Source organism: Balaenoptera borealis, assembly GCF_965194805.1.
Source record: "Balaenoptera borealis genome assembly, chromosome: 1".
In the NCBI taxonomy this organism is placed as follows: Eukaryota; Metazoa; Chordata; class Mammalia; order Artiodactyla; family Balaenopteridae; genus Balaenoptera; species Balaenoptera borealis.
Genome location: NC_138860.1, coordinates 136,678,024 through 136,694,874, shown reverse-complemented (window position 1 = coordinate 136,694,874; position 16,851 = coordinate 136,678,024). Strand labels below are relative to the sequence as shown.

General features: G+C 34.4%; 1 protein-coding gene and 1 pseudogene across 9 annotated transcripts in view; one reads left to right on the top strand and one right to left on the bottom strand.

The window, feature by feature from the left end:
• DNAI4 (dynein axonemal intermediate chain 4) overlaps positions 1-16,851 on the bottom strand; it is a gene marked incomplete at its 5' end in the record, with an annotated part of 132,838 nt that overhangs the window by 74,718 nt on the left and 41,269 nt on the right. For 7 of the 8 annotated variants that reach the window (XM_082356766.1, XM_082356765.1, XM_082356764.1 and 4 more), the window contains one exon: positions 4,669-4,824. The exons of the other annotated variant lie outside the window; for it this stretch is intronic. In XM_082356766.1, coding sequence (XP_082212892.1) covers positions 4,669-4,824 — 156 coding nt within the window. The remainder of the gene's footprint in view (positions 1-4,668; positions 4,825-16,851) is intronic. 8 annotated transcript variants of the gene reach the window in all.
• On the top strand, positions 7,154-9,228 carry LOC309612763 (heterogeneous nuclear ribonucleoprotein A1 pseudogene; annotated as a pseudogene). Its single transcript has one exon. The product of its transcript is annotated as a heterogeneous nuclear ribonucleoprotein A1 pseudogene (transcript).

The following is a 16,851-nucleotide window of genomic DNA, read 5'->3' as shown; positions in this document are numbered from 1 at the left end:
ATAGCAGCATTATTTGCAATAGCAAAGATATGGAAACAACCTAAGTGTTCATTGATAGATAAATGGATAAAGAAGATATGGTATATATATAATGGAATAATACCAAACCATAGAAAAGAATGAAATCTTGCCACTTGCAACAACATGGATGAATACAGAGGGCATTTTCCTAAGTGAAATAAGTCAGATAAAGACAAATATTATATGATTTCACTTACATGTAGAATCAAAAAGGCAAAATAAATAAACAACAAAAACCAGAAACAGACATAGATACAGAGAACAAACAGGTGGTTGCAGGGGAAATGAGTGTGGGTGGTTGGGTGAAACAGGTAAAAGGGATTAAGAGGTACAAACTTCCAGTTATAAAATAAGTCACAAGGAAGTAATATACAGCATAAGGAATATAGCTTATAATACTGTAATAACTTTGTATGATGACAGATGGTTACTGAACATATCCTGGTGATTATTTCATAATGTATTTAAATGTTGAATCAGTATGTTGTAAAACAGAACCTAATATAATATTGTATCCATTATATGTCAAAAAATTTTAAAAAGAATAGCTAAAAATCCAAAAAAAGTAACAATATCAAATATTGCCAAGAATGAGAGCAACAGGAATACTCATTCATTGCTTGTGGCAATGCAAAATGGTACAACCACTTTTGAAGACAGTTTCATAGTTTCTTAAGAAGCTAAGCATACTCTCACTATATGATCCAGCAATCATACTCCTAGGTATTTACGCAAATGAGTTGAAAACTTATATCTACACAAAAAGCCAACACATGAATGTTTATAGCTGCTTTATTTATAATCACCAAAAACTAGAAGCAACCAAAATATCTTTCAATAAAGTAATAGATAAACAAACAGTGGTACATCCATACAATGTAATATTATTCAGTGATAAAAATAAATGAGCTGTCATGATAACACATAGAGAAATCCTAAATGAATATTGTTTAGTGAAAGGAAACAGTCTGAAAAGGCTGTATATTATACAATTCCAACTATATGATATTTTCGAAAAGGCAAAAATACAGAGACAATAAAAAGATCAGTGGTGGCCAGGGGTATAGGGAAGGAGGAATGATAGAATAGGTGGAGCACAGGAGAAATTTAGGTCAGTGAAATTATTCCATGTAAAACTGTAATAGTGGAAATATGTCATTATGCATTTGTCAAAACTCATAGAACAGTACAGCACAAGGATTAAACTGTAATGTAAACTATGAATAATAATATATTAATATGGGTTCATGAATTGTAACAAATGTACTACATTAATGTAAGATGTTCAAAATAGGGGAAATTGTGTGTGGAGTTGGGACAAAGATGGAGTTATATGAATCTCTCAGTACTATCTGCTCAACTTTTCTATAAACCTTTGCTTAAAATGCCTACTCATTTTTTAAAATCTAAAACCCTACTGCAAAAGAAAAAAAAAGCCCTTAAGAGAAAATAATTTTTCTCTGTGAACTGAGCTATGGCCTTATACACTTTCAAAAATGAAAACTATGGGCCTCTTTTTCCCTTGAATATGATAATAGAGGTTAAAATATAACCCATACATTCAAAGTTTAAATGGAATAGAAATACTTCTTAAAGCAATATGGATCATATTTAAAGTTTTTCTCTTTGTGTTTACATTACAAAATCTCAGAGTCAAAAGGGACCTTAGAGGTGACCTAGTCCTAGTTTTTATCTGAATTACTTTAATTCTCAATAAATCTGATCATTTGGCTCTGTTGCATACATTTTTCTATGTTTTATTTTCTCCCTTTTCCTAGTTCTGGGGTCTCCTATTCCACTAACTGGCCATAATAATAAAATAAAATTTATTTTCACTTTGTATTGTAGTTATTGAATATAATTATATTATCCCTTTTTGCTTTTAAAAGCACACCCATACACACATGAAATAAAAGACCCACAATTTGAGACATCTTCCTTGTAGGACCTTCCACTAACATTTTTTTGTGGCTCAATGGCTTCAGTGGGGGTGGGATAATATATTTTGAAGTCCCATGTGATTTTTAGTCTAAGATTGATTTTTTCCTAGCAATTTTTGGAATCTTCTAAAAGCAAACCTACTGTATGGACATTAATACTTAAACAACAAAAAATAATGTTTCCTTAGTGGTTACTAATGATTCATTCTTCCCCTTCACTTTCCTCTGGGAAAATGAACTGGTGTTCATTATAAATAACTTTCAGTAAAATATGGATATAGTCTACATACCGTAAATATCATTTAAAAAAAACCAAAAGGATATAGGTAACACATCTAAAGTTTAGACATTTTTAACATTAAAGTTGAGAAACAGTGATAGAGCAAGTTATAAGGTGATAAGTTCCATGAATCTGTATCTCTGAAGGGTATGTAGTCATTATAAATAAGGTAATTGTTTTCTGAATATTACCAATTCTTTTTAAACTTGGCTTTTCAAAATATTTAATGATTTACTATTTTTAAACATTACATTTGTCTTTGGGTCAAAATTAGTGAGAGTAGAAATATTTGAGTTCAATTTATGAAAATTTACCAAAACTTTACAAAACGTTGCCAGGGTATAGTTAGTCTGAAGTAAAGACCATCCCTTAAATGTAGTAATATCATTTTAGAAGAAAAAGACTCAGAAGTTCAGAATCTGGAGAGAAAAATTATATAATCACAAAATAATCAGAAGTGGAACTTAACAAACTTCTTATAACTGAACTTTGTAAAAGTTCTTTCATAGCAGTATATCTGGAGAATTACAATTTTGTGTTGGTTTTAATTATAACATTTAATCTTAAAACTTAACATACTAAAAGCTAAATTTGTAATGCAGGATTTCCAAGCCTTGGTAGTATTGACATTTTGGCCAGATAATTTTTTTTGTTGTGGGGCTGTTTGGTGAATTGATGAAATTTTAGCAGTATCCTTGGCATCTACCCAAAATGTCACCATAGTCATGACAACCAAAAATGTCTCCAGATATTGCCAAGTGTCCCCTAGGAAAGGTAAAATTGTCCCCAATTAAAAGCCATTGTTGTTAATGTATCTCCATTTTATGTTGTCACAGAGCTTGCATATTTTCTTTTTCTTACAAGTTATCTAACGTATAGAAAGAGAAAGAGAAAACTGTGGAACCTACATGTATGAAAAAGAGTTTAAGAGCAAGTAAAGAAGCGACAGAGAAAGATACAATCTTTGAAACTCTTGATAGGTATCCAAGAAAAAATAAAAATTTCAGTTCAAAGTCCAAGACCATGTGAAAGAGTAACAATGCTATTTCTAAGCAAAAGTTGTATTTTTCATGTTCCACCAGAAAGAAAATATTGTAACTGCTACAAAAGAATTTATTAAAAATGTCACGTGAAAACATCATTCCAAAAAATCTCAAATAACAAGACACTAATAAAAGAAATTTTAAAAGATACAAATAAATGGAAAGGTAGTCCATGCTCATGGATTGGAAGAATTAACACTGTTAAAATGTTCATGTGACCCAAAGCAGTCTACAGATTCAATGCAATCCCTATCAAAATTCCAATGGCAGCTTTCACGGAACTAGAACAAATAATTCAGAAATTTGTGTGGAACCACAAAAGACAGTGAATAGTCTAAGCAATCTTGAGAAAGAAGAACTAAGCTGGAGGTACACACGCCCTAATTTCAAACTATACTACAAAGCACTAGTAATCAGAACAGCATGGTATTGACATAAAAACAGACACATAGATCAATGGAACAGAATAGAGAGCACAGAAGTAAACACACACATATATTGTCAATTATTTATGACAAAGGAGCCAAGAATATACAATGGAGAAAGGACAGTCTCTTCAATAAATGGTGTGGGGAGAACTAGACAGCCACAAGCAAAAGAATGATACTAGATTACTATTTTACACTGAATGTAAAAATTAACTCAAAATGGATTAAAGACTTGAAACATAGACCTGAAACCATAAATCTCCTAGAAGAAAACATAGACAGTAAGCTTCTTGACATTGGTCTTGGCATTGATTTTTTAGATCTGACTCCAAAGCAAAAGCAACCAAAGCAAAAATAAACAAGTGGGACTACATCAAACTAAAAAGCTTCTGCACAGCAAAGGAAACCATCAATGAAATGAAAAGACAACCTACTGAATAGGAGAAAATATTTGCAAACCATATATCTGATAAGGGATTAATCCAAAATATATAAAGAACTCAAAGAACTCAATAGCAAAAAAAAAAAAAAAGTCTGATTAAAAATGGACAGATAAGCAAAACAGACAATTTTTCCAAATGGTACATGAGATGTTCAACATCACTAATTACCAGGGAAATGCAGGGTATTCTGTTAAGTGAAATAAGTCAGAGAGAGGAAGACAAATACCATATGATTTCACTCATATGTGGAATGTAAAGAACAAAACAAAAACAAAACTCATAAATGCAGAGAACAGATTCATGGTTGTCAGAGGTGAAGGAGGTTGGGGGGTAGGTGAAATGGGTAAAGGGGGTGGGTTAATTATAGGGTGACAGATAGTAACTAGACATTGTGGTGATCACTTTGTAGTGTATACAAAGATTGAATTATTATGTTGTATACTTGAAACTAATATAATGTTATATACCAATTTTACCCCAATTTTTAAAAAACTGAAATAAATGAAATCTTACTTTTTTCTAAATTACTCCCTGGCAGCCTTTGGTCCCAGTCTTTAGAAGGTATGCTTGCTTTACTACTTGAATCAACTGTAGATGGTTTTACTGGTAAAGATGAAAGCTCCATAGCATTATAAGAATCATACAAATCCCAAGCAGTGGACATTATGCCTAAATAAAGAAACAGAAAGGTAAAAATTATTTTGAACCAAATTCTAATATTTTAGCTTATATATAAAGAGTTATAGCAAAATCTAAGATAAGAAAATCTATTGTTCAGGGAAAAAATACTATTGTTTTCCAACAATGGCAGGAAGTAGATAACGATGAAAAAGAAGTAGATCAAGAGGACACCTTAAGAGATCCATAGCCATTACACTTTTAGCATCTACAAATACCTTGATGTTTTAGTAATAGCTCCAAATAATCCTCACCATCTATTCTGATCCCCACACTTTCCTCCCTTTATCCCAAACTGGTGCCACATAATCTCATTAGTCTGTCGGTATAGGGCTGCCTTGATATGGCCCTGGACAACAATGTTATAATAAGGTTTTAAGGTGCTTTACTTAAGGTTAACATATAACATGCTATATTCTACAGTACTTTTTATTTGTAATCATATAATTCCATTTTTATCAAGTTAATTTCCTATATACTTATGTGTAAAGTTTGTACTTGGGAAAGTGATAGACTCTGTTCTCAGGAAATTTATAGACTAGTACGGTATTACTTTCTCTTTTTAAATTTTTGTTTGTTATCTATATTTAATCAAATTAGCAAATATAACAATGGCCTCCAAACAAAAATTGGTAATGTTATTTACCTTTAATATATAAAAATGAAAAGTGCCCAACCCCTTTTACTGCTGATATAACAATGAAATTCTCATATATAAATTATTTTATCAGTGACCATGTAACGATATATTCCTACATGCTAACCTTACTAAACTTTCAGTTAAAGTACAGTGATTTAATAAAAAGTTATTTTCCCTGAAAATCAAAACAGGATCTAGATCTAATAAATGCAACTACTTCATTGTTAGAACTTTTATTTTCATGATGTGGAATGAAGGAGCTCTGGTATTTAACAATGTTTTCAATTAGTAAGAATGTTAATTCACATCTCATAATAACATTTCTATCTTAATGAACTTATCTTGATAGTATCTAACAAAGTCATGCACAGAGTAAATAAATACCTAGTATATTTTGCTGAATTGAAAAGGGTACAATTTCCATGGTCACAAAGTAAAAGACCTTAGAAAGAAATTATTTATTTGAATTTTGAATTACCTAACCTTCTTTTTCTTCCTTTAACTAAAAGTTTAGTAAGTTGAGCATATAGAAATATATTGTTACATGGTCACTAATATGATAATTGTTACATAAATAAATATACAAGTTATAAATGAGCAATGTAAAATGTTGGGGTGATTTAGAGTTGTTTCTTCTTTAAAGATAACAAATAACATTCGTTGGTAATTTTAGTTTAGGTAACATCATTACATTTGTTCACTGGAATAAATTGAATTAACCTAAGAAAGAGAAAACCTAAGAAACAGATATTATGTACATGCCATAATATCATGTAAAGATAGAATAATGAGTGTGACTTCCCAATTTTATACTGTCATACACTATTAAAGAAATCTTATTTTAACTACTATCAGAAAAAAAAGTATTCCCTACTATACCTATGTTTTGAGCATTTCTGAGTGTACGATTGTGCAAATAGTTGTTACAAGTTTTAAAACATTGCTTCTATCTATTATTTTAATTCAGACTATAAAAGAGTAACAATTGGCCACATAACATTTATAGAAAAATAATTTTATTTTAGCTGAGTAAAAAGACATGCTTACTGTAAAAGAAAAGGTAAGACTTACACTTCCATCACCTAAAAACAATAACTGCTAACATTTTCATGCATGTCCTTCCAGACTGACATAAATATATATGTTTGTATACGAACAAATATATATGCATTTTTTTTAATAAAAATGAGCTCATATCACACATACTTTTTAAAAAGAATTTTTATTGTAGTATAATATACATAGAAAACAAACTGTTTTTATGAAACCTACCGAGTTTTAGGATTTAACTGTATTTTCAAAAGTTAGCCAGGAACACTAATTCATTTATTGAATTATCCATTTATTTGAAATGACACTTCTATAATAAATTATTGTATGTACACTGTTAGGTGGGAAAACTTTTCCTCAGTTTTTGTGAATCTTTACAGAGGCAACTTCAGCTAAATTGACATTTCTGGCTTCTTGATGTCCCTCATTCACTAATTGCCAGGGAAAGAGAAATGGCTAATCCTATAGGAGAGTTTAGGAGAAGGAATTGCAGCTCAGCCACTTCTGGATTCTTTTGTTAAGCCTGCTCACTTGCAAAAAGCATGCATTCTGGTCTGTTCTCACCCATGCAGAGGAGGTCTGTGCTTTTCTAGCTGTGCCAGTTACTCTTGGTAAGATCTATTCTGGAGGGGAAAAACAGCAAGTCCACTTAGCTGTGCATTTAAGGCTACATTTTTCAATTAACTTCATCAGTAATAAAGGTACTACTTTTATTTCCATCTCTGTGACTCCTGAATCTCTTTCAATTTCAACCAAAATCAGGCAAGGAAGACATGCTTTTTTATTGCTCCATAAATACATAATGTATAACGATGTATTAAAAGTGCTGAAAGAAAAAAACTTCCAACCAAGAATACTCTACCTGCCAAAGTTATCATTCAAAATTGAAGAAGACATAGAGTTTCCCAGATAAGCAAAAGCTAAAAGAATTTATCACCACTAAACTGGCCTTATAAGAAAAGCTCAAGGACCCTTTCTGCCTGTGCATGCTGCCGAGTAAGCATCGTTGAAGTCTCCCCTCCTCCACTGCCGTCATGTCTAAGTCAGAGTCTCCCAGCTCCCAGCTGCGAAAGCTCTTCATCAGAGGTTTGAGCTCTGAAACAACCAATGAGAGTCTGAGGAGCCATTGTGAGCAATGGGGGATGCTCACAGACTGTGTGCATTCACCACACAGTTCACCACTCCAGAGGCTTCGGGTTTGTCACATATGCCACTGTGGAAGAGGTGGTTACCACCATGAATGTAAGGCCACAAAAGGTGGATGGAAGAGTTGTGAATCAAAGAAGGCCATCCCAAGAGAAGATTCTCAAAGACCTGGTGCACACTTAACTGTGAGAAAGATTTTTGTTGGTGGCATTAAAGAAGACACTGAAGAACATCACCTCAGAGATTGTTTTTTTAACAGTATGGGAAAACTGAAGTGATTGAAATCATGACTGACCGAGGCAGTGGCAAGAAGAGAGGCTTTGCTTTCATAACCTTTGATGACCATGACTCCATAGACAAGATTGTCATTCAGAAATACCACTCTGTGCATGGCCACAACTGTGAAGTAAGGAAAGCCCTATCTAAGCAAAAGATGGCTAGTGCTTCATCCAGCCAAAGAAGTGGAAGTGGTTCTGGAAACTTTGGTGGTGGTCGCGGAGGTGGTTTTGGTGGGAATGACAACTTCGGTCGTGGAGGAAACTTCAGTGGTCGAGGTGGCTTTGGTGGCAGCTGCGGTGGTGGGGCATATGGTGGCAGTGGGGATAGCTATAATGGATTTGGTAATGATGGAAGCAGTTTTGGAGGTGGCAGAAGCTACAATGATTTTGGCAATTATAATAATCAATCTTCAAATTTTGGACCCATGAAAGGAGGAAACTTTGGAGGCAGAAGTTCTGGGCCCTGTGGTGGTAGGGGCCAATACTTTGCCAAACCACGAAACCAAGGTGGCTATGGTGGTTCCAGCAGCAGCAGTAGCTATGGCAGTGGCAGAAGGTTTTAATTGCTGCCAGGAAACAAAGCTTAGCAGGAGAGGAGAGCCAGAGAAGTGACAGGGAAGCTACAGGTTACAACAGATTTGTGAACTCAGCCAAGCACAGTGGTGGCAGGGCCTAGGTGCTACAAAGAAGACATGTTTTAGACAATACTCATGTGTATGGGCAAAAAAAAGCTCGAGGACTGTATTTATGACTAATTGTATAAGAGGTTATTTTAGTTTCTGTTCTGTGGAAAGTATAAAGCATTCCAACAAAGGGTTTTAATGTAGATTTTTTGTTTTTTGCACGCATGTTTTTGATTGTTAAATGTAATAGTCTGATCATGACATTGAATAAATGTGTCTTTTTAAAATGTGCTATGTAAAGTTAGTCTACTCTGAAGCCATTTTGGTAAACTACCCCAACAGTGTGAAGTTAGAATTCCTTCAGGGTAATGCCAGGTTCCATGTGAAATTTATTTACAACCTGCTTGGGTGGAGAAGCCATTGTCTTCAGAAACCTTGGTGTAGTTGAACTGACAGTTACTGTGTTGTGACCTGGAGTTCACCATTAAAAGGGTCACCCAAGCAAAGTCATGGAGTTTTTTGGTTATTAATATGATTCTTGGCACATCCTATGCGATATATCTAAATTGAATTATGGTACCAGATAAAGTTATAGATGGGAATGAAGCTTGTGTATCATCCTTTATCATGTGTAACCAATAAACGATTTAATACCCTCTTGAAAAACAATGCTAAAGGGACTTCTTTAAGCTGAAAAGAAAGGATGCTAATTAGTAACAAGGAAACATGAAAGAACAAGTCTCACTGAAAAGGTAAATATATAGTAAGGTAGTGGATTAATCATTTTTAAGCTAGTATGAAGATTAAAGAAAAAATAGTAAAAATAGCTATGATGACAATAATTAGTCAATGAATACATAAAATAAAAAGATATAAAATGTGACATCAAAAACATAAGATGGGAAAAGAGAATAAAAATGTTGAACTTTAGAATGGGATCAAGTGTAAGTTTTTATCCCCAAATCAGTCAGTGTGATATAGCACATTAACAAAATGAAGCATAAAACTATATGATCATAGAGGATAAAAAGCATTTGACAAAAGTCAACATCCGTTTATGATAAAAACTGTCAACAAAGTGGGTATAGAGGGAACAGACCTCAAAATATTAAAGGCCATATATGAGGAGCCCACATCTAACATCATACTCAACAATAAAAAGCTGAAAGCATTTCCTCTAAGATCAGGAACAAGACAAGGATGCCCACAATTTCCACTTTTATTCAACATAATATTGGAAGTCCTAGATGGAGAAAATAGGCAAGAAAAAGAAATAGGCATCCAAATTGGAAAGAAAAAAGTAAAACTGTCACTCTTTGCAGATGACATATTATATACAGAAAAGCCTAAAGATTCCATCAAAAAATTGTTAGAACAAATAAAGTAATTCAGTAAATCACAGGATATAAAATCAATACACAAAAATCTGCTGCATTTCTATACACCAATAACAAGCTATCACAAAGAGAAATAAAGGAAATCCTATTCACAAATGCATCCCTCCACCCCAAAAAAACACCACCTAGGAATAAATTTAACCAAGAAGGTGAAAGACCTCTATATTGAAAACCACAAGACATTAATGAAAGTAATGGAAGAAGACACAAATAAATGGGAAGACACAAATAAATGGAAGACACAAATAAATATCCATAAATGGATATTTCATGCTCATGAATTAGACGAATCAGTATTGTTAAATGTCCATACTTCCCAAGGCACTCCACAGATTCAATGTAATCTCCATTGAAATTCCAATGACATTTTTCAAAGAAATAGAACAAACTGTCCTAAAATTTGTATAGAACCACAAGAAAAATCAAACAGCCAGAGCAATCTTGTGTAACAAGGAACAAAGTTGGAGGCATCACACTCTCTGATTTGAAACTATATTATAGGACTTCCCTGGTGGCTCAGTGGTTAAGAATCCACCTGCCAATGCAGGGGACATGGGTTTGATCTCTGGTCCAGGAAGACCCCACATGATGTGGAGCAACTAAGCCCGTGTGCCACAACTACTGAGCCTGCGTTCTATAGCCCGTGAGCCACAGCTACTGAGCCCACGTGCCACAACTACTGAAGCCCACGCACCTAGAGCCTGTGCTCCACAACAAGAGAAGCCACCACAACGAGAAGCCTGCACACCGCAACGAACAGTAGTCCCCACTCGCTGCAACTAGAGAAAGCCCACGCACAGCAACGAAGACCCAACACAGCCAAAAAGAAAAAGAAAAAGAAACTATATTACAAAGGTATAGTAATTAAAACAGTATGCTACTGACATAAAAACAGACACATAGATCAATGGAACAAAATTGAGAGCTCAGAAATAAACCCACACATATATTGTCAATTAATTTGTAACAAAAGAGCCAAGAATATACAATGGGGAAAGAAATGTCTCTTCAGTAAGTGGTGTTGGAAAAACTGGACAACCACAGGCAAAAGAATGAACCTAGATCACTATTTTACACCATACATAAAAATTAACTCAAAATGGATTAAAGACTTGAATGTAAGACCTGAAATCATAAAACTCTTAGAAGAAAACATAGGAAGTATGCTCTTTGACACTGGTCTTAGTAATACTTTTTTGGATATGTCTCCTCAGGCAAGGGAAACAAAAGCAAAAATAAACAAATGGGACTAGTATATCAAACTAAAAAGTTTTGTACAGCAAAGGAAACTATCAACAAAATGAAAAGGCCTCTTACTGAATGGGAGAAGATATTTTCAAGCAATATATCTTATAAAGGGTTAATGTCTAAAATATACACAGAACTCATATAATTCAACATTAAAAACAAACAACCTAATTTTAAAAATGGGCAGAGGACCTGAATAGACTTTTTTCAAAGATGACATGCAGATAGCCAACAGGTACGAGAAAGGTGCTCAACATCACTAACCAACTGGGAAATGCAAATCAAAACCCAATGAGATATCATCTCATGCCTGTTAAAATGGTTATTATCAAAATACAAAAAATAAGTGTTGGCAAGGATGTGGAGAAAAGGGAACACTTGTGCACCATGGGTGAGAATGTAAATTGGTGTAAGCACTATGAAAAGCAGTATGGAGGTTCCTCAAAAAATTAAAAATAGAACTACCATATCATCCAGCAATTCCACTTCTAGGCATTTATGCGAAGAAAAGGAAAACACTAACTTGAAAAGATATATGCACCCCCATGTTCATAGCAAAAGTAGTACAATAGCCAAAATATGGAAGGTGATCCTTGAGGGATAAATGGATAAAGAAGATGTGGTATATATACATAATGTAATAATATATAGCCATGAAAAAATGAAATCTTGCCATCTGTAACAACATGGATGGATCTTAAGATTATTATACTACATGAAATATGCCAGACAGAAAAAGATAAATATCTTATGATCTCACTTATATGTGGAATCTAAAAAAGATAGAGAGAGAGAGCATGGACACAGAGAACAGACTGGTAATTGCCAGAGGCAAGGGAGTGAGGGGTGGGTGAAATGGGTGAAGGGGGTTAAAAAGTACAAACTTCCCTCTATAAAATAAATAAGGCATGGGGGTGTAATGTACAGAGTGGTGACTATAGTTAATAATACCGTATTGTATATTTGGAAGTTGCTAAGAGTGTAGATCTTAAAAGTACTCATCACAAGAAAAAAACTTTTCTATGTACAGTGACGAATGTTAACTAGACTTATGATCATGATCATGATCCATTTCACAATATATACAAACATCAAATTGATATGTTGTACACCTGAAACTAATGTTATATGTCAATTATATCTCAATGAAAAATAATAAAATAAAAAAGAATTAGAGCAGGGCTTCCTTGGTGGCGCAGTGGTTAAGAATCCGCCTGCCAATACAGGGGACATGGGTTCGTTCCCTTGTCCAGGAAGATCCCACATGCCGCGGAGCAACTAAGCCCATGCACCAAAACTACTGAGCCTGCGCTCTTAGCCCACAAGCCACAACTACTGAAGCCTGCAGACCTAGAGCCTGTGCTCTGCAACAAGAGAAGCCACCACAATGAGAAGCCTGCGCAACGCAACGAAGAGTAGCCCCTGCTCGCCGCAACTAGAGAAAGCCGGCGCGCAGCAACAAACACCCAGCTCAACCAAAAATAAATAAATTAATTAATTAATTTAAAAAAAGAATTAGAGCAGAAATCAGTAAAATTGAAAACAGGAATTCAATAGAGAAAGTCAATTAAACTAAAAGTTGGTTCTTAGAAAAGATTAATAAAATCAATAAGCCTCTAGCCAGGATAACTAAGAAAAAAATTACTAATATCATAAGTGAAAGAGACGATATCACTACATATTCCATGGACATTAAAAAGATAACAAAGGGAACTTCCCTGGTGGTGCAATGGTTAAGAATCTGCCTGCCAATGCAGGGGACACGGGTTCAAGCCCTGGTCCAGGAAGATCCCATATGCTGCAGAGCAACTAAGCCCGTGCACTGCAACTACTGAGCCTGTGCTCTAGAGCCCACGAGCCACAACTACTGAGCCCATGTGCCACAACTATGGAAGCCCACATGCCTAGAGCCCGTGCTCTACAACAAGAGAAGCCACCGCACTGAGAAGCCTGCACACGGCAAGGAAGAGCAGCCCCCGTTCGCCACAAGTAGAGAAAGCCTGCACGCAGCAACAAAGACCCAACATAGCCATAAATAAATAAAGAAATTTATTTATTAAAAAAAAAAAGATAACAAAGGAATACTATGAACAACTCTATGCCACTAGATTTGATAACCTTGATGAAATTGTCTGATTCCTTGAAAGACACAATCTGCCAAAACTCACACAAGAAGAAATAGACAATCTGTACAGCCCTATATCAATTAAGGAAATTGAATAAATAATTAATAATCTTCCAAAACTGAAAGCACCAGGCCCAGATAGATCCACTGATTTCTACCAATAATTTAAGGAGAAAATTACACCAATTCCCTGCAATATCTTTCAGAGGATAGAAACAGAGGGAATACTTCTTAACTCATACTTTGAGGCCAGCATTACTCTAATACCAAAAACAGACAAAAACACCATAAGAAAGGAAAATGGCAGAACAATAACTCTCATGAACACAGATGCAAAAATCCTCTACGAAATATTAGCAATCAAACCCAGCAGTATATAAAGAGAATTATACACCACAATTAAGTGGAGTTTATCCCAGGTATACAAAGCTAGTTCAACATTGGAAAATTGATTGATGTAATCCATCACATCAACAGGCCAAAGAAGAAAAATGACTTGATCATATCAACAGATTCAGAAAAAGCCCTTGACAAAATCCAACACTCGTTCATGATAAAAACTCTCAGTAATTTAGGAATAGAGGAGGAACTTAACTTGACAAAGAACATCTATAAAAACCTACAGCTAACATACTTAAAGGGTTTCTTCTAGAAACTAGAAGATCTTCCACTAAGATCAGGACCAAGGCAAGGATGTTCCCTTTCATCACTCCTTTTCAATATCCTACTGGAAGTCCAAGCTAATGCAGTAAGATAAGAAAAAGGAAATAAAAGAAATACACATGGGAAAGGAAGAAATAAAGCTGTTTTTGTTCTCGGATGACATAATCATCTATATAGAAAATCTGAAAGAATTAACAAAAACTACTGAACTAGTAAGTGATTACAGCAAGGTTGCAGGGTACAAGGTTAATACTATACAAAAGTCAATCTCTATCCTGTATACCAACAATGAACAAAGGAATTTGAAATTTAAAACAATATGATTTACATTAGCACCCCAAAAATGGAATAGTAATAAATCTAACAAAATATGTACAAAATTTATTATGAGGAAAACTACTAAACTCTGATGAACAAAATCAAAGAATGAAATAAATGGAGAAATATTCCATGTTTATTAATAGGAAGACTCAGCATTGTCATGATGTCTGTTCTTCCCAAATTGATCTATAGATTCAATGCAATCCCAATCAAAATCCCAACAAGTTATTTTGTGCATATCAGCAAACGGATTCTAAAGTTTATGTGAAGGGGCAAAAGACCCAGAAGAGCCAGCACAATATTGAAGACAAAGAACAAAGTTGGAGGACTGACACTGCTCAACTTGAAGACTTACTACAATGCTACAGTAATCAAGACAATGTGAATAGAACACAATAGAGTGCTCAGAAATAAACCCACATTAATATAATCAATTGATCTCTGTCAAAGGAATGAAAAAAACAAATGGAGCAAAGATAGTCTTTTCAACAAATGGCGCTGGAACAACTGGACAACCAAATGCAAAAAAAAAAATTAATCTATACACAGATCTTACATCCTTCAGAAAAATTAACTAAAAACTCATTATAGACTTAAAAGTAAAAGCAAAACTAGAAAACTCCTAGAATAAAACATAGGAGAAAACTTAGATGACCTTGAGTATGGCAATGACTTTTTAGAAACAGCAAAAGCACAATCCATTAAGTAATAATAGATATGCTGGACTTCATTAAAATTAAAAATGTCTGCTCTGTAAAAAGAAATGTCAAGAGAATAACAAGACAAGCCACATATTGGAAGAAAACATTTGCTAAAGATACATCTGAAAAAGGACTATTGTCCAAAATATACAAATATCTTTTGATCCTTAACAATAAGAAAACAAACAACCAAATTTTAAAATGGGCCAAAGAGGTTAACAGACACCTCATCAAAGAAGACATACAGATGGCAAGTAGGTATACAAAAATATGCTCCACATCATATGTCATCATGGAAGTACAAATTAAAACAAAAATGAGGGGAATTCCCTGGTGGTCCATGGTTGGGACTTGGTGCTTTCACTGCTGGGGCCTGGGTTCCATCCCTGGTTGGGGAACTAGGATCCCTCAAGCCGGACAATGCAGCCAAAAAACCAAAAAAACAAACAAACAAACAAAAATGAGTTGCAAAAAAAAAAAAAAGAAAAACACAAAATGCTGGTGAGGACATGGAACCACAGAAACTCTTCATCATTGCTTCTGGGAATGCAAAATGGTACAGCCACTTTGGAAGACTGTATGGCTATTTCTTACAAAAATAAAAACACTGTTGCCATACAATCCAGCAATAGTGCTCCTTGATATTTACCGAAAGGAGTTGAAAACTTATGTCTACACAAAAACCTGCACACAGATATTTATAGCAGCTTTATTGATAATTGCCAAAACTTGAAACAATCAAGATGCCCTTCAGTAGGTAAATGGATAAATTAACTGTGGTACATCCAGATAATGGATGGTTAAAAGTCTTGCTACCTATGTTCAACAAGCCTTCCATGACAGAGGAGAGGATTTCAGAGGAGTCTCTTTGTGTGGCATTCAGTATGCCTGTTTTTTGTTTGTTTTGTTTGTTTGTTAATTACCCATGTCTTGATCTGTGCCTGGTGTTCCCCAGCTAAAGAGCCTCTATTTTGTCCTCTCCAGAGAAGAAATTTCTGACATCTTCCAGGGTAGAATAGGGGAAGTTGCTCAGAGAATGTACTTGATTCCTTTTTGTGATTGAATTATATTTCATTGCATGTATTTACACATTTTGTTTATCCATTCATCCATTGATGGACATTTCAGTTGTTTCTACTTTTTGACTATGGTAAAAATTGCTGCCATGAACATGTGTGTACATATATTTGAGTACCTATTTTCCATTCTGTGGGGTATTATATATACTTAGGAGTGGAATTGCTGAGTCATATGGCAATTCTGTGTAATTGTTTGAGAAACTACCAAACTGCTTTCCACAGCAGCTGTACCATTTTACATTCCCAACAGCACTGTATGGGAACTCCAATTTCTCAACTTCTTTGTCAACACTTGTTTTTTTAATTATAGCCATTTAATGTGTGAGAAGTAGTAGCTCATTTTGGGTTTTTTTTTTAATTTTTTAATTCAATTTTTTTAATGTAATTCCTCCAATTTTATTGTATTTATTAGTTATCTATTTTGTACATATTAGTGTATATATGTCAATCCCAATCTTCCAATTCATCCCACCCACCCCCACCCCCCAGTTTCCCCCCTTGGTGTCCCTACGTTTGTTCTCTACATCTGTGTCTCTATTTATGCCTTGCAAACCAGTTCATCTGTACTGTTTCTAGATTCCACATATACGCATTAACATATGATATTTGTTTTTCTCCTTCTGACTCACTTCACTCTGTATGACAGTCTCTAGGTCCAACCACATTTCTACAAATGACCCAATTTCGTTCCTTTTTATGGCTGAGTAATACTCCATTGTATATATGTACCACATCTTCTTTATCCAT